The sequence below is a fragment of the Xenia sp. Carnegie-2017 genome, unplaced genomic scaffold (genome assembly GCF_021976095.1).
Source record: "Xenia sp. Carnegie-2017 unplaced genomic scaffold, XeniaSp_v1 HiC_scaffold_1, whole genome shotgun sequence".
In the NCBI taxonomy this organism is placed as follows: domain Eukaryota; kingdom Metazoa; phylum Cnidaria; class Anthozoa; order Malacalcyonacea; family Xeniidae; genus Xenia; species Xenia sp. Carnegie-2017.
In genome coordinates this window covers 344,690-371,298 of record NW_025813402.1, presented here as the reverse complement: position 1 = coordinate 371,298, position 26,609 = coordinate 344,690, and the positions used below count along the sequence as shown (strand labels likewise).

The 26,609-nt window shown below is 34.1% G+C and overlaps 1 protein-coding gene and 3 long non-coding RNA genes across 7 annotated transcripts in view; 1 reads left to right on the top strand and 3 right to left on the bottom strand.

Moving 5' to 3' along the window:
• The window catches only part of LOC124440645 (eukaryotic translation initiation factor 2 subunit 1-like), a 118,619-nt gene that overhangs the window by 7,800 nt on the left and 84,210 nt on the right, over positions 1–26,609 (bottom strand). For all 4 annotated transcript variants that reach the window (XR_006946718.1, XR_006946719.1, XR_006946717.1 and 1 more), the window contains one exon: positions 14,649–14,792. Coding sequence is in view for 1 of the 4 variants with exons in the window: in XM_046991076.1 (XP_046847032.1) it covers positions 14,649–14,792 (144 nt within the window). In the remaining 3 variants the exon portion in view is untranslated. The remainder of the gene's footprint in view (positions 1–14,648; positions 14,793–26,609) is intronic.
• LOC124441086 lies at positions 236–6,071 on the bottom strand. The gene is made up of 4 exons (XR_006946864.1): positions 5,819–6,071; positions 4,998–5,141; positions 4,047–4,471; positions 236–824 (listed from the first exon to the last, which is right to left on the bottom strand). It is a non-coding gene; the product is annotated as an uncharacterized LOC124441086 (long non-coding RNA).
• Positions 1,927–3,779, top strand: LOC124441318. Its single transcript, XR_006946942.1, has 2 exons — positions 1,927–2,175; positions 3,307–3,779. It is a non-coding gene; the product is annotated as an uncharacterized LOC124441318 (long non-coding RNA).
• On the bottom strand, positions 22,426–23,912 carry LOC124441252. The gene is made up of 2 exons (XR_006946922.1): positions 23,776–23,912; positions 22,426–22,594 (listed from the first exon to the last, which is right to left on the bottom strand). It is a non-coding gene; the product is annotated as an uncharacterized LOC124441252 (long non-coding RNA).

Sequence of the window (26,609 nt, the reverse complement as noted above, 5' to 3'; positions counted from 1 at the left end):
TTAAGATCATCGACTAGTTATAAACTATTGAATAAGTCCAACTAAACAAGAGAGAAATGCTCAACACTCAACAAGAGAGAAATAAATTAAATAGTCCATTCAAATATTCTGCATGTGTATGACAGTGTACAATATCTTCTCGCTGTTTTTTAACAGTAACCAGAATTTACCATCATTATTTGGCTTGTTTTGAAATCAACTACTTAGGAACACTTCAAGAGAAAACGATGAACTATTACATCGAAAATTATCATTTCATTCAAAGTTAATAATGACATAAATAGAAAAATAAATATATATTTACATACAAAAGTTTAAAGAAAGTTATTAAATGGCTACATTAATTAATTGTCAATTAGCTACGCAAGATGTAAACAAATATGTCCTTGAAAGTTTCCGTTTTTGAAAAAGAATGCGTTTTGAAGAGTTCGCATTTTACATTATTATACAGTGCATGGTTATTTTTACGATAATAAATAATGAATGTGATACTTAAATATATTAATAGAGATAAATGACTTACATTTAATTGAAATGAGTATAGTAAAACTGTAAAACATATAAGGTGAGTGGTTATTTCTAAATATGAAGGTTCTAATTCATCAGGCCAAAGTCAATTTAAAGTTCTTCTGGTATGTAAGGCGAACAATTGAATTCTTCAATACGGCTCTCTGGTATGAGATAACCTCCAGTACCATTTCCCATTTCCGCTCTCACTTCTCCAAGACGATCTTGAAAGTTTTCCTCACCATTGCTTTGGTTATTTTGCTCATTTTCTGAACTTTTCGTGTTCTTCGAAGTTTCATCAGGCAAATTATCCATGGCTGTGTTTGTATAAAATCAAGATAAGAAGTCTTTATTCACGGAACTTTTTCATACAATACACTACTTTAAAAGTTAATTGATAATGTTTAAAATTTGATTTTAATCTTACAGACAACCAAAGTATTTGATACACGATCGGGTAACAAGTATAGGAAAGAGGGATTCTGAGACAAGTGGTGCTTTTAATTCGTTGCATTTGACAACAACTATTACCAGACGCAAATATAATCAAACATTTTTCTGGCCGAGTGAGCGCCTTGTTATATCAAATAAGTATTTTTGTAACATTCCCAAGAATCGAAAAATAAATAAAGCAGCGTAGACAATTTCATGCAAGTATGAACATAGCCCCCAACAGAAGTGAGAATAGATTCAAATAGACAATTGAATATTCCTATCCTCTTATGTCGTGAGGGCGTGGGCGCAAAATTTTGGAGTTAAATTTGAGATAATTTTCAACTGTATAAAAAAGGTATGAAACAAGATCAAAGCATGGCAGCTAAAATTAAAGAACATTCGATACATTCTGCATAAGGTCAAAATTCAGCAATTTAAAAATTTACATGATGTTAAACTGTATTGAACATAACGTCAGAAAAGCCTAAACTAGCTTGTACTGTCCATTAGAAATCCAAACCATGCAATTTTGTACAAATTCACTAACAACCTAAAAATGCAATAAGTATAAGCCTAAACTACTCTTTGAAAATTGAAAAAAACCGCAATTTTGTACAAATTCAGTAAGTATACTAATAATAAAACCAAAACCTATCTCGTAGCTTTAGTTAAATAAGGACTAACAAAATTTAGCTCAAGTAAAAGTATGTGTTCTCTTGTAAAAAAAGTACCTGTTCTTGAGAAACCACAAATAAGAAAAATAGAAATGAAAAATTGCTTTTATTCCTTGAGTCACTCATACACTTGTGGTCTTGTGCAAACTAACAAGCTATCAAGTATGTGAAGTATATTTTCGAGTCAAGAAGTATATGATGGGAAACATAATTCAGTAGAAAACAGCCAAAAGCGCGCATGATCTATTGTCTAGTGGTGTAAGTGGTCACGGTCAGGTGGTATCGAATAAAATATTCCATCGTATTATATTTTGCATGTGTTTATGCATGGACAACAATGCAAAATCTATATTGTGTTGTTTCTTGCCGCCTTTCAAAGTCAGTTGAGACGACTAAAGACGACATTTTGTTTGAGGAATTAAATACGGGCATCGAGGAGCATTCTGCCTCCGAAATTTTAGGAAAAATTGCTTTATTAAATCACAATGAAGGTGATATTGTTCAACATCCAGCGGCGTCAAGTCAAAAAACAAACTGAAAGATTGTATCGACTTAAATGGTACGAGATGGTTAATAAAATTTAGTATCATTGCAAAAATCTATCATCGGTTACTAGCGAAAAGCTGACAAGCAAGCCCATTGAAAATAACTGCACTGTCTCACAAATTTCTACCAACGTCGACCCAAACAAGATGAAGGATACCGGTTACTTATGCGGAAGGTTTTGTCAACAACATCACGACAAAGAAGACTTTCAAGCTAAAATTTTGTTGCTTTTTGTTAAAGGTAGCGTATCTATATCTATGTAATCTGAAAATAAAGTTGTTTAGTTGCATTTGAATGAAGCAAATGCTGATGTTCAATGTGCGATAGGCTTTGGTAAAGTTGGCAAAGATGCTTGCATAGACTGCGGTCAAGCATATGTTGTAGTTGCTTCTCACTGCAGCTTTTTGTCGTGTCAAAATACATGATACTTTTCCTTTTAATTTTATCTAAAATATTTGTCTGAATCATTTAATACATGGGAACATGCATGCTTCACTGAATTGGACTTTGTGTTTCATAAAATAACTCGATGTTTGTAATAGTTCAATTTCAAAGACTCGTGAAATAAAACAATTTCATTTTGTATGACAGTAATCTACCTTCAGTTATAATCAGGGCAAATAGCGATTTTTCTTGTATTGCCTGATTGCTATTGATTTGCATCTACAGCAGCTTTCTAAACAGGATGCTTCAAACTTTGATAACTTTTGCCATGGTTTTGAAACTACCATTTGGCACATTACACTTTAGTTGTACTGAGCATATGTAAGGTTTATGAAGGAAAGTCATGATGCTATGTAATAGGACGACTGCGTGTTAGCAAAAGCCATCTTAACACAAAATTACATAATTGTTTGCACATTTAACATTAGCATTTGCTTGTTTCAAATGCACATAAAGAACTTTATTTTCAGATTTAATGAACGTAGAAACACAGTCCACAACGAAAAGCAAATAATTTTTAGCAAGAAACCTTCCACAACGACAAGCGTAATTTCGTCCAATTTCGTGAGACATAGTGCTTTAGCCAATGATAGCTTTTGCAAAGTTATAATTATTACTCGTATAAGTCAAATTATTACAATCTCTTAGTTTGTTCTTTGCCACAAGTTGTTTAACAAAGTCTGTTTTTCGAAATTTTCAGATGCAGAAGACTCCTGAACCTTTGTATTCAAAAGAACTGTCGTCATAAATCGTCTTTATTGACTTGAAAAGGCAACAAGAAAAGATCACCGACTTTCGCTTAAGCACGGTTCAAACGTCGTGCTTTTCATGTGCCAAACCTAATTCATATTAGGTACGGCAAAGAACGACGTGGCTCGACGTCGATTCAAAAGTCAAACTTAATTTGTCGAATTTTGCGCATGATCACAACGAGCAAATTAACCTATTAATCTAGGGTCGCACGACACTTTTCTTACGTACGATTTAATATGCAAATAAGGGAATTAAGACACTTGCTGGGCTACTTACTGTTTATTCACCATTAAACTTATCCACGACATTTACATCATTAAACTTACTATAAATTTAGGGTCGCACGACGCTTTTCGTACGCGTTATTTACCAGATAGTTTGTGAAAATTCATTAAATGTTTCAATATTTTATAGCAGATGAAAAATACCTCAATTTCAATTATTGCATACAAAGTTTCTACGAGGCATAACGGTATATCATATAAGAAATACATCAAAACTTTTGCACAACAACTATTAAACAAGAAATTTAAAACATTCTGTTTAACACACCATGTATAACAACAATAAACTAAAACTATTACCACTCGCTTTAGTGAGGATCGATCGTCATTTAAGGTCGGAGATTTACATTCAATTGAAATTTATTTTCAACATGAGTCAAATAAAATAAATAAGCTTTCTTACCTCTCACAGCAACCTCTCTTCTGAAGTACAAATCTCATATACTTCACAAAATAGGTCTGACTCTGACGGATTACAATGAGAAATACTCTACAAGAGTATGCACCGATTCTTATTCGAAGTCTGTCGTGAAAATGGTTTGTGACGTAATGGTAAAATGGTAATGAAGCGGGAAATTCGGTTACATTTGAAGCGGGAAATTCGGTTACATTTGTTATGTAAATAAGGCATAAGAGCGCAATAAGAGGCAATAAAAATTTGGTTTTTCACAAATAGAAAATACGACATCGAAAAGTACATTTGTTCTAATTAGTTAATATTTCAATTATCATTATGTTCACGGCAAACTTGTACAAATTATAGATATTTATAGTTCATCAGGAATAAGAACATGACAAACTCTGCTTGTTTTATTCTTTTCTCTGACGCTGCAAAAAACAGCAGCTCATTAAACATACGTCAGTTGTATGATTTCAAATCTTTGATACATCATACAAGTGGGCAAAATGTCCAATGGACTCAAGTGATGTCCTTCTGATAATAGTTACACAGTCAAAGAAAGCAAACATGAGACAAACATTGTGTAAATGGTGTGAACACTTGCTTTGTTATTTTATTTTGTTTTGGAAACACATAACTTTTCTTCAATATGCAAAAGACATTGTTATGATATCACAATGCATAATTAGCTTTAGAAAAAACTAATTTTTGCTTAAAGTTAACATAAATTATTGTCAATGTCACATGGTCCTAATATTATTGATTTCAATGCATTGGGATGGTGTCATTGTAATTTTCAAATAAACAACTAATGATTGAATATGTCCGTCTTAATAAAGCATGGGGTACTTAAGGAAATGGTAACAGGATGATATGAGGACAGTAGAGGTACCAGGGGGATGTCATTTTAGTGATACAATATACTTTTCATAGAAATATAAACCAAACACTTACAGGTTGTTGTAAAACAAATGTTCCTTTCTTGTTCATAATGACTTCTTCAATGGCTTTGATAGATGTTTCCAAAGCTTTCAAACCTTCTTCTCGATTCATTGTTGTTGTCATGACAACATTGGTTGGTGGTGAAATGGGATTTATCTTAAAGAAGAAAACAGTTTACAATCAAACAGTGAAATTTTCAAAAGATTATTTATCATTGTATGGTATTTAGGCCTGGTGCAGCTGTTGTAAGATATAATTACATTGATGTGCACATTTGGTACATCTATAAATAATTAAATTTTGTTTTCGTGAACATCAAAATGTTCATCCTCATTGTGTTTATGTAGCAATATTGCAATTTGATGCATTTCAATGAGAATGATCTGTCATATACAGTGGTGTAAAACAAAGCTTCATGCTATTCTTGGTTCTTAAGGTTCATTTACCTTGACAACTCATTTATTGACAGTTGTCTTGTTGTACACAATGTTCAGTAGTATATATAATAATCATTCTACAATTGAAATCTTGACATAAACATATTTAAAAGTTAAAATGACATGATGAATATGAGGTATAGCTCTATTGGTTAAGAACAGTTCATGTACGACGTCAGATGATGTTAATGTTGATTCATAATGGTTTCAAAAAAGCTTGGCTGACTGATAATTATGCTAATAAACACATAACCCTGGCTGTCACATGTTACAATCGTAAACAAAATCTCAGCAAACTTTTGGCATAAATATAAAGCAGTTTTAAAATTCAAAAGGAGTAAAGATCTTTTTATAAAGTCTAACGATGATCAATGATTGCAGTACAATAGAACTTACCTAAATGAAGTCATAATATTAAACGTCGCTCGATTTTGAAATAGAAATACAAACAATTCGTTGTTGATGATGGCACAAAATATGTACAAAGATATAACGCAGATTGTTCAATCAGTTGCATTTTTCAATGCAAAATTTTCAAGAACCTCAAACGGTAATACTATACATACAGACGAGCAATTCTGTCATTCTGTCTGAGGATGACTTTGAAATAAAGTCAAAAATTTACAGTTCACTTCTCGTCTTGTTTCGATGCATATTTTGCAATCTCAAGATGTCTTGCTTCTTCAGAATTTGTTTTATACAAGTTTACAGTTTGAGTTTACATGACTGACTTTACCGATTCTCGGAAACATCCGGTGGAAACTATCGGTATTCGCCGATTATTATTCGATGTCTGTCGTAAAAATGGTCGTGACGTATTCAGTGACGTAATCAGTTTCCGGCCTATAGATGTGGGAAATTAGGATTTCATCTTTTATGTAAATGAGGGCATAAGAGCGCAACAAGATATGATAATAAGAATTTAATTTTTCACAAAAAGAAAATACGACATCGAAAAGTACATTTGTTCTAATTAGTTAATATTTCAATTATTATTATGTTCACGGCACACTTGTACAAATTATAGATATTTAAAGTTCTTCAGGAATTGAAGGAAGATGTAAATCATACAATTCAATAAGAAGTTTCAAATATAAAAGTACGAGTAAAATATTAAATATTCCAGTCTGATTCTTTCTGCTCCAGATTCCATCCCTTGATCCTCTGCAACACTCTCTGGAACGTTTTGTGAACGGGAATTATTTTTTCGTTTTGATGTACTTTCTCCAAGCTCTCGCGATTTTCCTCTCGTCCGTGTTTGATTAAAGTTAGCTCTGGATTTTTTCACCGTTTTCGCTCCTTTCCTTATTTTTGTATTACAAAATCACAGTTTTCGCGTTTTTATTCCTTTTACAAACTTCTGATTAAGGCAGAATTTTTATAACCAGTAGAGAGTTTTAACCCTGAAGCTCTGTTTTTTTGGCCTTGGTAACGACTGAAAAATAAGATGGAAAGTTGTACTGATAAGCATCGGTGGAAAAAATGTACCACTATAGTTTGTATCACACGCCCACGGTGTTTCAAATCCTTTTATAAAAATTCTAACATCCTGTCTATTTGTACCAATTGATTAAACGGACACTAAATGCGATTAACGGATTAAATGTATCACAACGGACACTAATAGCCATACGTAAAATACCACGAACATCGGGTCATGTATTAAGGAATAAGGCTGCGTTTACGCTATACCAGATTCGCTCATCACGACATCTTCATTTGCTTTAAAGGGTTAACTGTTCGGAGTATAAGCTTATTAATTTTAGCATGTCAATTAATTTTCGTTTTAAAATATGTACGTATGTGTAATGTGATGGCCAAGAAAAGTACCGAACTGAGAGTGTTGTAGAGCTTATTATGGAAGAGTATGTATCAATTTGATTACCGCTACATGATTTCGGAATAGACTGACACGCACAACTATAAATATTTCGGCTTCATAGATACTGCACCACTAAGTCCACAAGAGTTTTAGACGAATTATAAATTTCATCACGACAACTCAACTAATGAACTAACAGGAAGTTTTGCTTTGACATGTTAAACTAATTTAATCATCACTCTGCTGACTCTGCTCATTTATAGAAAAATATTTCGTTCGATTTATCGGTGAAGGACGAAGATTTTACTCTTCACAAAGCGTTTGGACGACAAATGACGATAGAGTATTTATTTAATAAAACGGTTTCATTCAAAATAGCAATGAATTTTATGTTAAATTTGCGAGGACGTCTTAATAATCGTGGCAAAAAAAGCATCGGAAGTGGATATACTAATGATCGCTCGAGCTTTCTGCCGGCTTTCCAAGCGCGTGACACTTATATAGCAGTGCATTTTCATATCTTAAGGAACAAACATTACAGTTTGCGAAAGACATGGACTTATACGCCCAATAAGACTTATTCCTCTTTGTTTAATGTAACGTGTAATCAGTCCTACACAACAAGCTTGGTGTGTTAACTGTATCCACACAAAAAATATTAAAAAAATGACCAATCTATAGCAAATGACCAATATACATCAAAGGCTCCGACCATTGTTCCCACATCGAGTGGCCGTTCATTCTTTATTCTTCATTCTTTATTCTCTGACGTATTGCAACATGTAAATTATTTCATGTTGTATCGTTTTTCCTCTGCCATGGTGCCGTCCTTTCGTCTGACTTAAATCATAGTTTACTGTCGTTTCTAGTTCAACTGTATCCTTACTTGAAGCGGTTAAGCAGTTATTACGCGTTAGATAGTTTGAAAATCTGAAAAAATTTGCCAATTGCAACATGTAAATTATTACATTTTCTGTCGTTTTCCTCTGCCATGGTGCCGTCCTTTCGTCTGATTTAAGTCAGAGTTTACTGTCGTTTCTAGTTCAACTGTATCCTTACTTGAAGCGGTTAAGCAGTTATTACGCGTTAGATAGTTTGAAAATCTGAAAAATTTTGCCAATTGCAACATGTAAATTATTACATTTTCTGTCGTTTTTCCTCTGCCATGGTGCCGTCCTTTCGTCTGATTTAAGTCAGAGTTTACTGTCGCTTCTAGTTCAACTGTATCCTTATTTGAAGCGGTTAAGCAGTTATTACGCGTTAGATAGTTTGAAAATCTGACATTTATTCATAATTTTTTGGAGCATTGTAAATTTATTCTGAATTATAACTGAAGTTTAGCTCAATGGCAAATAAACAAGAAATTTCAAACATTCTGTATGATACACCATGTATAATAATAATAAACTTAAATTATTAGTGAGATGATTTAACGATGGTGGAGCAAAACATGAAAGTTATAAACAACACTGAAATTAGTGAAATGTAAATCGTAACTCTTACACCAACCTCTTTTACTGAAGCCAAGTTAGCCACGAAGGTAAAAATGTACAAATCAAGTTGAAAGTTTCGTTTGCACGCTTTGAAAATTGAGATAGATCTGAGACATTAAGAATCACCTCTGTGTTAGTCGTTCGTCGTCTTAGTTCGTTTGCACGTTTCGTTGAGTGTAACTTGTTTTGCCAACGTCGGAAGTACAACAGTTTCCCCCAACTAACCAATCAAAATCTCGAGGAATTATCAACCAATGAAAATCCTAAAAAGGAGTCGAACGCATGATGACATCATACTTTCATTCACATCTTGACTTTGGTGAAGAAAACATCTCTCAAAGGAGGCTCAAATGTACGAGAGACGAAATACATATACGATACGATACATCATTGTTTTATAAAACTAGCCATATTTTCCTTTATGTTATTGTTTTCTACATTCGCAATGTTGACATAATCATAAAGTTTTTGTCGTTTTGTGAGCTTTTGTACTTTTTAATACAGTTAACGTCATAATACACTTCCGCGTTTGAAATTTCAAATATTCTCGATTTCATTTGATGATATATAAAGTTAGAAAGGAGTATTAGAATTTTTCAACGAACCTCACAGACTGTATAAGTTCTGATAAACAACAAAGGTGAACGTCAAAATTAAGTTAAGATGAAATTTAAACTCAGGGTCAGACAATGGAAAGCGACAGACAAACTAAAGCATCGACAGTCATAATTCATAACCAATTTTGATAAGATAGTTTGAATCTTGGATCAATTATGATTAAAAGTCCAAGGAAAGTTTTCGCCCGTAGGAAATTGTTAGCAATATGAAATTTAACGATCTCCTTTCTAAATATGCTTTCATTTCAACGATTTGGCATTTACAATAGTTTCACGATGACGAATGTCCTATTCATCACAAACTACAAATTCAGAGCTGCAGTTTAACCCGAACAGGGAACTTCAAAACTGCCTCACGAAATACTGACAATGAAATATCTATTTCAGATCGTCAAACGAAAATAATTCATGTTTGTAATGTATAGGGTTTGAATGGAGTTTGAAGTTAAACAAATTGTTGTTCAAGGCAACCGCAGGTCGTGTATGATAAAAATAAAACACAGAAAGTTTTAGAACAAACCACAATCATTTTTGCTTCATCTTGTTCTTCATCATCATCAGGATTATCATCATCACCATCAACTTCTGCATTTGGAAGTTCAAGTTTTTCTAGTTCCTTTGCAAAGTCTGCTTCATCCATATCTGTGACAATCTTTGGCTAAACAGATAAAAATGATAATCAATGGTAGAAATGTATAGCTTAAATTTATCATTTGAAATCAACAAATTTCTTGCATGAATGCAAAGGCATGGCAATAGGATTTACAAGTACATTTCAACCCCTAATCTTGATTGGCATGTATCTGACATAATGAGAAGAACTGACAAAATAAACACAAAAGTAGATTGCTAAGCTCTTGGTCAGTAATGATCAAGGTTAAAAATCTGTGGGTAAAGTGAAGGTTTGAGTCAACAATGGACTTGTAATGTGCCAATTTATCGCACACTAATCGACAGAGCATACAAACTTAACAATACAAACAATGGCTTTTAACGAGACATAAAAAAAACATTTACGAAACTCTTTCCCACTACACTTTATTAACAGAACCGTAAAACGATATCTCGACAACAAACAAAGCAACAACCTCAAACTAGACACCGAAACTCCTGACACGACGATTACAACCAACACAAATGAAAATTCAAAAATAACAACTCTATACTTCAAACTACGATACATCGGACATTACTCACGACACACACAACGCAGACTTACAAACATTATGAAATGCTTCTGTACAGATATTGACATTCGACTAATTTTCACAACATTCAAAATCAAAAACCTTTTCTCATTCAAAGACCCAATCCCTGATTCAATTAAATCTATGGTGGTATAAGAATTTAATTGCGCGGGATGTAATTCCCGATACATTGGCGACTCAAGAAAAACTTTAAATCATCGTCAACTTCAACGTAAAGTGGTATTCATAGAAAGAAACAGATTATGTAAATTTTGTATTATAAATACATTTGTATAAAACTCAAGAAAATATTTTGTTTTAACCACTCAATAATCGTTCAAAAACAACCATACTTGTTATCTACTAATGAAAAATGTGTAAAAATTTGTAAGTTTTTGTAAATCTATTTCGTAATGATCTGTATTTTTATTTATGTCGTTATTGATTTTTATTTTTTCAGTGCTATTATCAACTCATTCCAACACAATTGTTTCAAAACAAGCTAATAATGATAGTGTTATTTCATAGCCAAAATGAGGTTTGAGTATTTCAAAGTTCTTGCAAATCAGTGAAAAGAACACAAATATGTTGACTATAGTTTGCGCTGTGACAATATTTTATTTTTGGCTTCCTGTCTACCACTTGCTACAAAATTTAACAGGAACATTGCATTTTTATAGATAGGATCACTGGTAGATCATTGTAGACAATGATTATCTTTTGCTCAAAATTTCTTATCACACAATTTTTCCATCCGTTGTGTTGACTTAAAGTATAAGAACAACATCATCATCATCATCATCATCATCAGCCTGTCACGCCACTGCTGGCGGATGGCTTCCACATCTTTCTCCACTCTTCACGGTCTTGGGCTCTCTGGATCCACATGCTGTCCGCTCTCTGCTCGATGTCATCTCTCCATCTCATTTTTGGTCTTCCCTTGCCTCTTTTCTTGTCCCACGGGGTCCTTTCAGATGTTTTCTTTGCCCATTCATGGTTTTCATTCGGCTAGATGTCCTGCCCACTTTCCTTTGGCTTCATTAACTTTCTCGATGACATCCTTCACCTTTGTTCTTGCTCTCAGGTCTTCATTCCGGATCTTATCTCTCCTCGTGACACCGAGCATTGATCTTTCCATGCTCCTTTGGTGATTGCCAGTTTCTCTCTTTGATGGTTGGTAAGTGCCCACGTCTCTGCTCCATAAGTCATTGCTGGTAGTATGACAGTGTCCATGATCTTCCTTTTGAGACACATGGTCATTCTTTGATCTCTCATGAACATGCTGTACTGTCCAAATCTCTTCCAAGCTGATGAAGAACAACATAATATCGTTGAATGTTTGTAGATTGTCCAGGTTGGGAAGGACTGTTTTGTTGTTGTTGACTGACGTTTCGACAACCTTAGCAGTAGTCATCTTCAGAGTGAAGTAACTTTTGACTCTGACTTCCACAAACATTTGACTGTGAAGATGACTACCGCTAAGGTTGTCGAAAAGTCAGTCAACAACAACACCAACAGTCCTTCTCTGGACTATACCAACCTGGACGATCTACATCTACAAACATGTTACGACATTCCCAGGTTCAAACCATTTACTTTATAATGTACTTAAGTATAGAAACAAGTTATAATACAAAAAAGAAAATGCGACCACTGGGTGAAAATTCTTAATTTCAACAAACCATCCACACAGTGGCATAGCTAGAGGTCGTGATGGTTATGCTGAGCACGACCAAACATTTTTCAAACTAAGGTTTTATTTACCCACTAAAATTTTAATATTTGTTTTTTAATGTTAACAGACATTAGCGAAAACAAAATCGATTTCTAATGCTTCATTTGCATTTTGTGATATGTACTTCATATTACAAGGTTAAATAGTTGGAATGTTATTAAACAAAAAGAATGATAGCACAGCGCTATAACCAACAACTATAACAAACAACATTTGAATTGTCCAAATTGTAAAGCAGCAGTTTGAAAAGCAGCAGTTTATCTTAATATTTTTTTATAAAAGCGAATTCCATATTAAATATCAAATCCATAATGTTAGACAATACATTGATGTATTGTCTACATTGATGTATTGTCTAACATTAACACCGGATACATTGATGTATTGTCTAACATTAACACCGGATTATGTTACTGATATTTAATATGGAATTCGAGCTTTGTCCATATGAACTGTTCAACATGCTTCCAAACAAAAAATGAGCAGGAATATTCAGTTGATTAATCTATGATAAACCTTTCACCTTTAACTCTATACCGGTCACAAGCCCGACTTAGAAGGTATAAGACTCGCTGCTTTGAGCAGACTTGTCTGGTTTACAAGGAAGAGGAGTGAAGGTTAATTTCAAATGTTGTTGGACAAGGTCGTTATTGTTTGTAGTTGTTGGTTATAGCGCTGTGCTATCATTCTTTTGTTTAATAACATTCCAACTATTTAACCCTGTGATTATACTTATACTTATTGGCAAGCGGGATGCTTGTAACAATCTATGTTTAACATAGATTCTTTTCCAGTGGAAAGCGGGATGCTTTCACTGAAGGGCAATGATGTATTGTCTAACATTAACACCGGATTATGTTACTGATATTTAATATGGAATTCGAGCTTTGTCCATATGAACTGTTCAACATGCTTCCAAACAAAAAATGAGCAGGAATATTCAGTTGATTAATCTATGATAAACCTTTCACCTTTTAACTCTGCTATACCGGTCACAAGCCCGGGAGCGTATAAGACTCGCTGCTTTTGAGCAGACTTGTCTGGTTTACAAGGAAGAGTGGAAGGTTAATTTCTCAAATGTTGTTGGACAAGGTCGTTATTGTTTGTAGTTGTTGGTTATAGCGCTGTGCTATCATTCTTTTTACTTCATATTACTTTCACTATATTACGTTTCTGCCCGACATCTGCCCTATTTATTGACTAAAAGCTAATGGAAGGGCGTTCGCCCGTTTTTGGTCGTCCTCTACTCAGACCAGCACGACCAAATTATATATTCCTAAGCGCTAATTGGCTGGAAAACCTCACGGCCTGTTAAAATGGGTATAGTCAGCCCTAGTTTGGTCGTGCTCTGATCAGGGGAGAACGAACAAAACATAAATTACTAATAATATACAAAGCTGCATTGAGTCGTACGCATGCTCAATCGCCGAATATTTTCCTTTGGTCGTGCCCAACTTTATTCGCACGTGTATTTCAAATATTGTCCAATTATTCATCGTTTTGCTGTGTTCTTGGATTGTGTGTGAACATAGAAATCAGTAAAGGGCAGTCAAACGTTGCGCCTGAAGCTCAAAGAGTCAGAGATATCGCTTCTGAGCTTTTACAAAAGATTGTCAGTTCACGCAATGTTATAGAGTAAAAATATTTTGTTTGTATGGCACGACCAACCCCTACGCTCACACTGAAAACAAGAGATAAGGGGTTGGTCGTGGAATAGATAATTTCATATAACCAATCAAAAACCATAAAACATTTTGTATGAAACATGTTTAGCTCCTAAGTTAAACATAAAGTACTACTCGAATAAGAACATGACAAACTCTGCTTGTTTTATTCATTCTCTGACGCTGCAAAAAACAGCAGCTCATTAAACATACGTCAGTTGTATGATTTCACATCTTTGATACATCATACAAGTGTGTCAAATGTCCAATGGACTCAAGTGATGTCCTTCTGATAATAGTTACACAGTCAGAGAAAGCAGACATGAGACAGTCATTGTGTAAATGGTGTGAACACATGCTTTGTTATTTTATTTTGTTTTGGAGACACATAACTTTTCTTCAATATGCAAAAGACATCGTTATGATATCACAATGCATAATTAGCTTTAGAAAAAACTAATTTTTGTGGACAGTTAACATAAATTATTGCCAATGTCACAGGGTCCTAATATTATTCATTTCAATGCATTGGGATGGTGTCTTTGCAATTTTCAAACAAACGACTAATGATTGAATATGTCCGTCTTAATACAGCATGGGGTACTTAGGAAATGGTAACAGGATGATATGAGGACAGTAGAGGCACCAGGGGGATGTCATTTTAGTGATACAATATACTTTTCATAGAAATATAAACCAAACACTTACAGCTTGTTGTAAAACAAATGTTCCTTTCTTGTTCATAATGACTTCTTCAATGGTTTTGATTGAAGTTTTCAAAGCTTTCAAACCTTCTTCTCGATTCATTGTTGTTGTCATGACAACATAGGTAGGTGGTGAAATGGGATTTATCTTAAAGAAGAAAACAGTTTACAATCAAACAATGATATTTTTAAAAGATTTTTTATTATTGTATGTTATTTAGGCCTGGCACAGGTATTGTAAGATATAAGTACATTGCTGTACACATTTGGTACATCTATAAATAATTAAATCTTGTTTTCGTGAACATCAAAATGTTCATCCTCATTGTGTTTATGTAGCAATATTGCAATTTGATGCATTTCAATGAGAATGATCTGTCATATACAGTGGTGTAAAACAAAGCTTCATGCTATTCTTGGTTCTTAAGGTTCATTTTCCTTGACAACTCATTTATTGACAGTTGTCTTGTTGTACACAATGTTCAGTAGTATATATAATAATCATTCTACAATTGAAATCTTGACATAAACATATTTAAAAGTTAAAATGACATGATCAATACGAGGTATAGCTCTATTGGTTAAGAACAGTTCATGTACGATGTCAGATGATGTTAATGTTGATTCATAATGGTTTCAAAAAAGCTTGGCTGACTGATAATTATGCTAATAAACACATAACCCAGGCTGTCACATGTTACAATCGTAAACAAAATCTCAGCAAACTTTTGTCATAAATATAAAGTAGTTTTAAAATTCAAAAGGAGTAAAGATCTTTTTATAAAGTCTAACGATGATCAATGATTACAGTACAATAGAACTTACCTAAATGAAATCATAATATTAAACGTCGCTCGATTTTGAAATAGAAATACAAACAATTCGTTATGTTGATGATGGCACAAAATATGTACAAAGATATAACGCAGATTGCTTAATCAGTTGCATTTTTCAATGCAAAATTTTCAAGAATCTCAAACGGTAATACTCAAAATACAAACGAACAATTCTGTCATTCTGTCTGAGGATGACTTTGAAATAAAATTGAAAATTTACAGTTCACATCTCGTCTTGTTTTGATGCATATTTTGCAATCTCAAGATGTCTTGCTTCTTCGGAATTTGTTTTATACAAGTTTACAGTTAGAGTTTACATGACTGACTTTCCGATTCTCGGAAACATCCGGTGGAAACTTCGGTATTCGCCGATTATTATTCGATGTCTGACGTAAAAATAGTCGTGAGGTATCAGTGACGTATTCAGTTTTCCGACTTATAGATGGAAATTAGGGTTTCTTTTTATGTAAATGAGGGCGTAAGAGCGCAAAAAGATATGATAATAAGAACTTGCTTTTTCACAAATAGAAAATACGACATCGAAAAGTACATTTGTTCTAATTAGTTAATATTTCAATTATTATTATGTTCACAGCACACTTGTACAAATTATAGATATTTATAGTTCATCAGGAATTGAAGAAAGATTTAAATCATATAATTCAATAAGAAGTTCCAAATATAAAAGTACGAGTAAAAATATTAGATATTCAGTCTGACTTTCTGCTCCAGGTTCCATTCCTTGATCCTCTGCAACGCTCTCTGGAACGTTTTGTGAACGGGAATTATTTTCGTCCTGATGTACTTTCCCCAAGCTCTCGCGATTTTCTTCTATATCTTTATTCTCGTCCGTAATTGATTAAAGTTAGCTCTGGATTTTTCCACCGTTTTCGCTCCTTTCCTTATTTTGTATAAAATCGAATGTAAATACAGTTGACCAACTTTAACAACTTAAATCATTCATTCTGCCACAGCTACCTGACACACAAGTGCATGCAACAACCGACATGCCACAATGAGCGTAAACAATGGAAATGAAAAAATGTACGTCTGACGCAAAATGTCTTGAAACAATCAGTCTGAAGAAAAGTTCAGCGAAACCAGAATGAATTGGTTCACACTAAAAATGGCGCGACGAGTTCCAAGCGAACAACATAATCCTGTGCAAATTGTCCATAATATACAGAATGGTTCTTACTTAAACAGTGTCGTTTTTTGTTACTGTGTGTTATGTGAATGTAGGACAGTGCATCGTAAGATCTGCGGACAGAGCGTATTAGGGGAAGAAACAATATAATTGTTTTAGAGGAAAATTACAAAAAACTCTGTCACAAAACAATTCTTCAGTGTAGTCGGCCCTGGGTAAGCAAAAGTCCTTCTTGACTAAATTGACTATGCAATTTTCTGTTGTCGCGTGTAATGTCCGTTTTGTGTCGTGTTTGTCAAGAAATTATGAACAGTGAACTTTGCTTTAGAAATTAGAATACACAAGTTATGAGCCACCAGCTCAATAAAACGTGTTTCCCAGAGAATATAATAACGAGATAATCATTTTCTCCAAAGAGTACGTTCTTACAAGTTAGTGTGCTATAAATGTGGTTGATATTCAAAGACATGGAAAGCGAACTTCGTCGCTAAAATTTAACATGGTAAAATTTTCTATAGGCAATAATATCTCCAAGACATTTTACGTACTTTGAAGATCAGCTACAAAGCATTCAGCAACCTTTTCTTTACTTAACACTTCACAGTTAAATTTCGCAGTGAGCAGTGGACAAGAGCCTAAAATGCAAAATATTATGGCACGGAAGATTAAAATCATGGTTTACAATCAAACGGCCAATTTTACGTCTTGCGGTCAATGTTATAAAAATTGGCCGTCATAATTAACTTGTTTAGAGATGAACTGTTTAGGAATGAAACAATCCAATGACAGCAATAATCACTTAACAATGATCTCGTTATTAAAAGGTTAAAAGCTGTGAAGTAAAACGATTTAAAATGGATAAGTTAATCTGAAACATAGCCTTTAGAACAATGACTTTGAAATTCAAAAATTTCAATAAACCTTCAACTCAAGGTCTCAAAGAGTTGTGAAATTGAGTGTGTGAGGAGCGATTATAGAAGACCCGTCCATTTTTAAAGGCACCCTTACAGGCTTACACATTCGAGGTTTAACCGCGTAGAAAATAGAACATATAATAGTTAATAGTGGCGTTTATCACTAAACTAAAATATCGTTTAGTTCTTTTCGTTTTAGTTCTCGTTTACGATCTTGTGGTGTTGATCACTTTGGTAGTTATGGTTCGTATAGCATAGTAAAAAAAGTGTCAAATATGAATATAATAATGTATAAAAAGTTATAGCCACCTCTTGTACTTAAGGCAATTTGTCACAAATAGAAGATTAAGAATCTAGTGAATATTGCGATAACGCGATTTCCGTATGAGCTCGAAAATCTCGTACACTTGCACAGTTTAGCGAACGTAGCATTTACGTTATAGTATATAAAGTTGCCTTTAAAAAAAGTAAAAAGCATTGACGTTAACTTATAGAAATATAACTTATACGTATAAGAAAATTTTCGCAGTGAAAGCAGAAGCATGGCGCAAAATCAGTGAATTTATCAATATTTAGCACAAACCTTATTAGATCAAGCACAGAATGTATTGGTTCAACGTTTTCTTCGTTCGGTTCTGGTTCTTTCACGTTAACATTTCCAGGTTAAATGCAAATAAACAAATTACTCCCCAAACATTGTAGTCATAAGACAATAAAGCAATGTTCTTCCCAATTTTCCGCTCTGTTTTGACTCCAATTCAGCGACTGCCAAAAGCAAGCTGGATACAATCAAAGGAAGAACCAAAAGTCTTAAAGCTCTCACCCAAATCTCACCAAGAAAAGACACGTACATTGCATATTCCTTCGGTGTTGGATCTATGGACGACTGAACATTGCCATGCAATAAAGAACCGAGTAAAAATCCACAAAGTACGCCGAATAAAATGAAAAATAATATCATATGTTGTTTTCCATGTTTTAATCCATTGTAGCAACGCTTTCGTGAAGTCATTGTCGAAAATTTGAAGCTTTGAATACAATTCAAAGCAAATTCTCTCAACTCCCAATTTCACAATAACAAAGACTATAAATATACGCGCCATTGACTATGTATAATTATATAATAACCAGAAGAAATTGAGCAATTTCATTGGTCGAGAGCTATGATCTTTTAAGCCTTTTTTCCACTTTTGGCTTAACACGAAAACGCGACAGCGATTAACTTTAAACGCGATAATCCCATATGGGAACGTGGTAATAATCGCAATAAACGGAAACTAACAAACGCGATATAATTTTTGATATTTATTCGCGTTAATCGCCAAAATGACGTCATCTTGAATGAAAATTTTGTAGTATAAAATGGCGGATTCAACATGTGTTCAATCACTTAACCCAGAAAGTTGGCCGAGAAAGTGCGTAAGATTCCCTGCTTGTATGATAAAACATATAAGGATTATAAAGACAAATTTGGCGTGGCAAATGTTTAGGCAAAAGTGGCAGAAAATCTGAATCTATTGGAACGTAAAACAATTTTCATTTGACTCTGAAGATGACTACCGCTAAGGTTGTCGAAACATCAGTCAACAACAACAAAAACAGTCCTTCTCAAGACTATACCAACCTGGACGATCTACATTTACAAACATGTAACGATACTCCCGGGTTCAAACCATTTACTTTAATAATTGGTGAGCGAGCGAAAAAATTGTTTGAAAATTTAAAAAAAGATTCAGCAAGCAAAGAAATGACTTTAAAAAAGTAAATAAATCTGGAACATCTCCGTCAGCTGTTGTTTTCTCTAAAACAAAATTGGAGGACTATAATTTTCTACAGTGGTTAGTACCATACATAAAGTGTGGAGCAACAAAAACTAGTTTGTCAGTATCAAATACCGGCAGCGGCTCGACAAGTAATTGTAGTTTGTTAACCAATGATGAAATTAAGCAAGTCAGCTTACTAAATGAAGACATTGACTGTCAACGAATGGAGCCAGATGAAGTATTTGATGATAAGATTACTGATATATCTGATGCAACTGGACATAAAAAGTGGTCAAAGACAAAAGTTGATGTTGAGCAAGAAGAAATAGAGTTTCTTCGTACAATGCAAAAAGCAATTAAGCATCAAAACGAAAACAAAACATGGAAAAAGATGAAAATGATTTATTTGGAATGCTTGTTGCCTCCCAGTTGAAGAAGTTAAATACACATGAACAGGCCATTGCTAAGCATATGATTCAAAATGGTGTTTTCAATATACAAATGATTCAAAACCCATCAACGAATCGTTCTCTTCAGAATCAGGTTTTATAAAAACTGCACCCACCAATGATGGAGAACCGCTCATTGCCTCAGCCATTTTGTGTTTCTTCACACAAACCTGCAGAATATCTTTCCTTTTGGTCACCTGCTGAACGACCATCACCTGTAATTGGACTTTTGATGTAATCGCACTTCTAATTCCGAAAATAGTTCCCTGCTCATGGAACCTTCACAGCCCAAACCCATCAACGAATCGTTCTCTTCAGAATCAGGCTTTATAAAAACTGCACCCACCAATGATGGAGAACCGCTCATTGCCTCAGCCATTTTGTGTTTCTTCACACAAACTTGCAGAATATCTTTCCTTTTGGTCACCTGCTGAACGACCATCACTTGTAATTGGACTTTTAATGCACGCTAATTCCGAAAATAGTTCCCTGCTCATGGAACCTTTACAGCCCAAACCCATCAACGAATCGTTCTCTTCAGAATCAGGTTTTATAAAAACTGCACCCACCAATGATGGAGAACCGCTCATTGCCTCAGCCATTTTGTGTTTCTTCACACAAACTTGCAGAATATCTTTCCTTTTGGTCACCTGCTGAACGACCATCACTTGTAATTGGACTTTTGATGTAATCGCACTTCTAATTCCGAAAATAGTTCCCTGCTCATGGAACCTTTACAGCCCAAACCCATCAACGAATCGTTCTCTTCAGAATCAGGCTTTATAAAAACTGCACCCACCAATGATGGAGAACCGCTCATTGCCTCAGCCATTTTGTGTTTCTTCACACAAACCTGCAGAATATCTTTCCTTTTGGTCACCTGCTGAACGACCATCACCTGTAATTGGACTTTTGATGTAATCGCACTTCTAATTCCGAAAATAGTTCCCTGCTCATGGAACCTTTACAGCCCAAACCCATCAACGAATCGTTCTCTTCAGAATCAGGCTTTATAAAAACTGCACCCACCAATGATGGAGAACCGCTCATTGCCTCAGCCATTTTGTGTTTCTTCACACAAACTTGCAGAATATCTTTCCTTTTGGTCACCTGCTGAACGACCATCACCTGTAATTGGACTTTTGATGTAATCGCACTTCTAATTCCGAAAATAGTTCCCTGCTCATGGAACCTTTACAGTCTATCCTTCCAGCCCTAAAGTATGGAGTAACTGAAACAAAGTCTTGTCTATTGCTCTTTGTCTCAGCCATTTTGTGTTTCTTTACACAAACCTGCAGAATATCTTCCTTTTGGTCACCTGCTGAACGACCATCACTAGTAATTGAACTTTTGATATAATCGCACTTGTCTAATTCTGAAAATAGTTCCCTGCTCATGTAACCTTTACAGCCTATCCTTCCAGCCGTAAAGTATGGAGTAACTGTACCAAAGTCTTGTTTATTGCTCTCCTATTACAATTCTTGGAAACCTTTCAAATTATTTGGGCGTAAACAAAAAATGAGAAGGGCTGCTTCTGTTATATTAGAATATAGCGTTAACGAGTATTCATAATCATTTGCCATGTAGAAACCATAATTATGCGACAAGTCACACTTTTCACGACCTTTACCTAATTTAATACCATTCTTAAGAATATTCTGAGCAGACGAATGATCAGTGCCATGGAAATATAACTCAGTATTTTCGTCTTCTTCCTTCTTCAAACTTTCAACCTTCTTAATGCATCTAATTGCTTCATCTTTGTTACTTGCATTAAAAATCTCTACTTCTTGATTAATTCCGTTACTGCATCATTAAAATGTGAAAAATTCTGCGTAAACCAACGGTTTAGGTAGTTTTCATTGTACGGAAAAAGAGGAAAGGCGTCATTCGTAAATATAGTACAGTTGAAAAATTTCTTAACGTAGGTTCTAAGTAAAACTGTCATTGATTGATCATCAAGATGAGAGAGAATAAACAAGAGTACATTTTCTCCTTCACTTTTCATGATCTCTTTTTTAACCAACTCATTCGACATGTAAAGCAAGCTCACATTATCTTACATATCAGTTTTAGCGAAAGGACTTCGCTCAGGTCTATTTTGGAACATAGCAGTGATCGTTTGGTTGTATTGTGGTACAGCACTATTCTTTTGTGGATAAATGGTGTAGACGTCTCTCATTATTGATTTTGATAAACACGGAGGCATTCATTGGTTGTATTGTGGTACAACATTATTCTTTTGTGGATAAATGGTGTAGACGTCTCTCATTATTGATTTTGACAAACACGGAGGCATTCATTGGTTGTATTGTGGTACAGCATTATTCTTTTGTGGATAAATGGTGTAGACGTCTCTCATTATTGATTTTGATAAACACGGAGGCATTCATTGGTTGTATTGTGGTACAGCATTATTCTTTTGTGGATAAATGGTGTAGACGTCTCTCATTATTGATTTTGATAAACACGGAGGCATTCATTGGTTGTATTGTGGTACAGCATAATTCTTTTGTGGATAAATGGTGTAGACGTCTCTCATTATTGATTTTGATAAACACGGAGACGTTCATTGGTTGTATTGTGGTACAACATTATTCTTTTTGTGGATAAATGGTGTAGACGTCTCTCATTATTGATTTTGACAAACACAGAGGCATTCATTGGTTGTATTGTGGTACAGCATTATTCTTTTGTGGATAAATGGTGTAGACGTCTCTCATTATTGATTTTGATAAACACGGAGGCATTCATTGGTTGTATTGTGGTACAGCATTATTCTTTTGTGGATAAATGCAGTAGACGTCTCTCATTACAGATTTTGACAAACAAGGAGGCATTCTAAAGAACATCATAGATACTTATGAAAGGATGTTTTCTAACTTATGTTTATAAGATCATATCTTTATTTTATCATAGATACTCTTACAAAAATAACAAAGAAAAAATGAATAACATTAATTAGAAACCTTTCAAATATTTAAAGCGAAAACGTCGATACGTTCACATTCACAATGGCTACAGTTGTAAACGTTTATTTGCATTAAAATTCCTTCAAAGCTTATGAAGGAATCGCTATACGAAGGTTTCACGACATTGAATCTAACGGAAAAGTATATATCTTTAGTGTTGTGCATATTTTAGTACAAACATGAACCTTCCGTTGTGGGAAACGTTATTTTGCGTAACTTTGCCTCATGTATTTGAAATTTTTGTTGAGATAGTTTTTCATCCAACGAATAAGTAACTTTGATCGTGACTTACGATAAACATTTCAACTATTGCAAAAACTTCGAAATATCAAACGGAAAATTTAAATCAAATGTAACATGCTCCAATGGACCACAGTTATGAGGAAGTGATGAACACTTGTGCTTTGTGGCTACATCATTTATAACCAAATACCAAAGAATGAATTAATTATTTTCAAAAAATTCAGAATGTATTAAAAAACAAGCTACAAGTAATTTTTGATCCATAATAATGACTTTGAAAGTTTCAACACGATAATTTTACACCAAATTATTTTCACTCAGGGGAACTTTATATGCCTTTGTGCGCAATAGATTTGTTACAATCAAGGCAAAAGAGCCAATACATACTTCAAAACTTATCACACAATTCTCACTTAAGCGTAACTTAAATATTATAAAACATGTTTCGATGTTTAAAGTGTTAAGTGTTCAGGAAATTGACGCCTCCTGGTTATAACTGGTTGAATTATTTTCACGTTCCTAATAAGTACATAGATGTTAGGTCGTCAACGTTTTGACACCAGGATACGGCGCATAAAACCGTTCAAAAAATCGATATTTGAAGCTATTGACGACAGCCCAGTACAATTTTCTTTGTATGATGAAAACTGTCACAATTATACCCAAATGCGTTGAACATAGTTGCAATTACAAATACATTTTTCATTGGTTTCGCTTTCATTATGGAAACGACGACGAATATTGTTGTCTGAATTCATAAAAATTTACAAAACTCCATTCTAACGTTAACTAAGAATGTTTACTTACTTTTACAGAAGGATAACAGCTGGTATTTGGCAATTTTTATAAAACTGTGAACTGAGGAGCTTCAATGGACGGCGTACTATCCAGAAAGAAATGACTAGAATGGCGTCTCTGTGTCGGTACCAGACCTCTGACGTAGTTTTTCCAGCTAATTCCGATAATTACCATCGACCACGAGCCAAAGATTTGCCGTGCTTCCTAGAGTACCCCATCAAGTCAAATAAAAATGTTAGTTAGAATTATAAAATATAATAATGACCTCTTTCCTGAATAAGTTTAAATCATTTTAAGATTTTTACATTTCTGATCTCTATGAAGGCCTATTTCTGTTAAAACTAACAATTTTATGTCAACAGACACAATAGAAAAACAGTTGTCCAATTATATGTAATACCTATTAAAGAGCATTTCATATAACCAATCAAAAACCATAAAACATTTTGTATGAAACATGTTTAGCTCCTAAGTTAAGGACAAGAACAAGAACATGACAATATTAAAGGACAAAGAACAAGAACAAGAACATGACAATATTAAAGGACAAAGAACAAGAGCAAGAACACGAACAAGAACAAGAACAAGAACATGACAATATTAAAGGACAAAGAACAAGAGCAAGAACACGAACAAGAACAAGAACAAGAATAAGAACATGACAATATTAAAGATACGGATATATACGGATGTAATGGTTATACTTTTATATCACGTGACCATTTTTTGCTACATAGTGATTACACACAGACTCAACCAAAAAGATCTTTTATCTAGGCACGTTAGGTGGTATATATATTGTTAATATTTGTAATATTTCTAGGCGCGAAGTTTGAAACAATCACCAAACAAAACAAAGGTTTGTCCACACAAATGTTTGTAATCATAAAACACGGGAGACTATATTCATTAATATTGATGGTTCCGTTCCATAAATATTATCCTCAATATTGATGGAAATAAGTGCGGAAATTCCGTTCGTGTATGACGAGGTATGACGAAACACATGATAGAATGTTTCATTTGTGTATATAGAGATGTATAAAATCACTGAACATTCATTGGTGTTTGAAGTCCTCAAGCGCGTTAAACTGGACAATCGACTGGATTTTTATTCGTGAATATTCGTGAAGTTGGCTTTAAAAAAAAGGTAGCAGTTACTAATGTAATTTATTTAACACTTCTTAAAAACATGTTTTCCTACGCTTACGATCCAAACCATATGTACTTAAGGTGATGTAACAAAAAATCGTGACGATTTTAATTTATTATTAGCATGACCATGTGAAATAAAATATAATTATCCTAAATCTTACATTCTTGCTTCATTTCTTTTGCGCAAAATTGGAAAATATTTTTTTACAGGTATAAGCATCATGTAAATCGTACACCATTAACGTAATTCTTTGCGTAAAAACCAGCATTTCCATTTGTAGAAGAGTCGAAATGATGACTCTTTCCCTATTGTAATTATCTTTAGATCGTCCTTTACAAAAAGATGAACGACAAAGGTAAAAATTTCTGTGCTGAACAAGAAAATAACGTTAAAGAAGATAGTTGTGATGGGCTAGAAGATGGCAACGAAAGATACGACAATGCATTAGAAAATGAAAGTATGGAAGATGGTGGAAATACTCAACCAATTCTAAATTTACCCATTCAAGAGACTTTTTCTGAAGAATTTGAATCTTCGATGGAAATGTTGGAGGAAGACCTTGTTTTGAATGTTCCATCAACTCAAGAAAAACTTTAAATCATCGTCAACTTCAACATAAAGTAGTATTCATAGAAAGAAACAGATTATGTAAATTTTGTATTATAAACAGATTTGTATAAAACTCAAAAAAATATTTTGTTTTAACCACTCAATAATCGTTCAAAAACAACCATACTTGTTATCTACTAATAAAAAATGTGTGAAAATTTGTAAGTTTTTTTAAATCTATTTCGTAATGATCTGTATTTTTATTTACGTCGTTATTGATTTTTATTTTTTTCAGTGCTATTATCAACTCATTCCAACATAATTGTTTCAAAACAAGCTAATAATGATAGTGTTATTTTATAGCCAACAATGAGGTTTGCTCAAAAAGTATTTCTAATTTCTGCGTGCAAATCAGTGAAAAGAACACAAGTATGTTGACTATAGTTTGCGCTGTGACAATATTTTATTTTTGGCTTCCTGTCTACCACTTGCTACAAAATTTGACAGGAACATTGCATTTTTATAGATAGGATCACTGGTAGATCATTGTAGACAATGATTATCTTTTGCTCAAAATTTCTTATCACACAATAAAATTGCTTTTAAAGGCTTTTTATTTTTTATACCTAACCATCGTGATGTACTAAAGTATAAAAACAACATCATCATCATCATCATCATCATCAGCCTGTCACGCCACTGCTGGCGGATGGCCTCCACATCTTTCTCCACTCTTCACGGTCTTGGGCTCTCTGGATCCACATGCTGTCCGCTCTCTGCTCGATGTCATCTCTCCATCTCCTTTTTGGTCTTCCCTTGCCTCTTTTCTTGTCCCACGGGGTCCATTCAGATGTTTTCTTTGCCCATTCATGGTTTTTCATTCGGGCTAGATGTCCTGCCCACTTTCCTTTGGCTTCATTAACTTTCTCGATGACATCCTTCACCTTTGTTCTTGCTCTCAGGTCTTCATTCCGGATCTTATCTCTCCTCGTGGCACCGAGCATTGATCTTTCCATACTTCTTTGGGTGATTGCCAGTTTCTCTCTTTGATGGTTGGTAAGTGCCCACGTCTCTGCTCCATAAGTCATTGCTGGTAGTATGACAGTGTTCATGATCTTCCTTTTGAGACACATGGGCA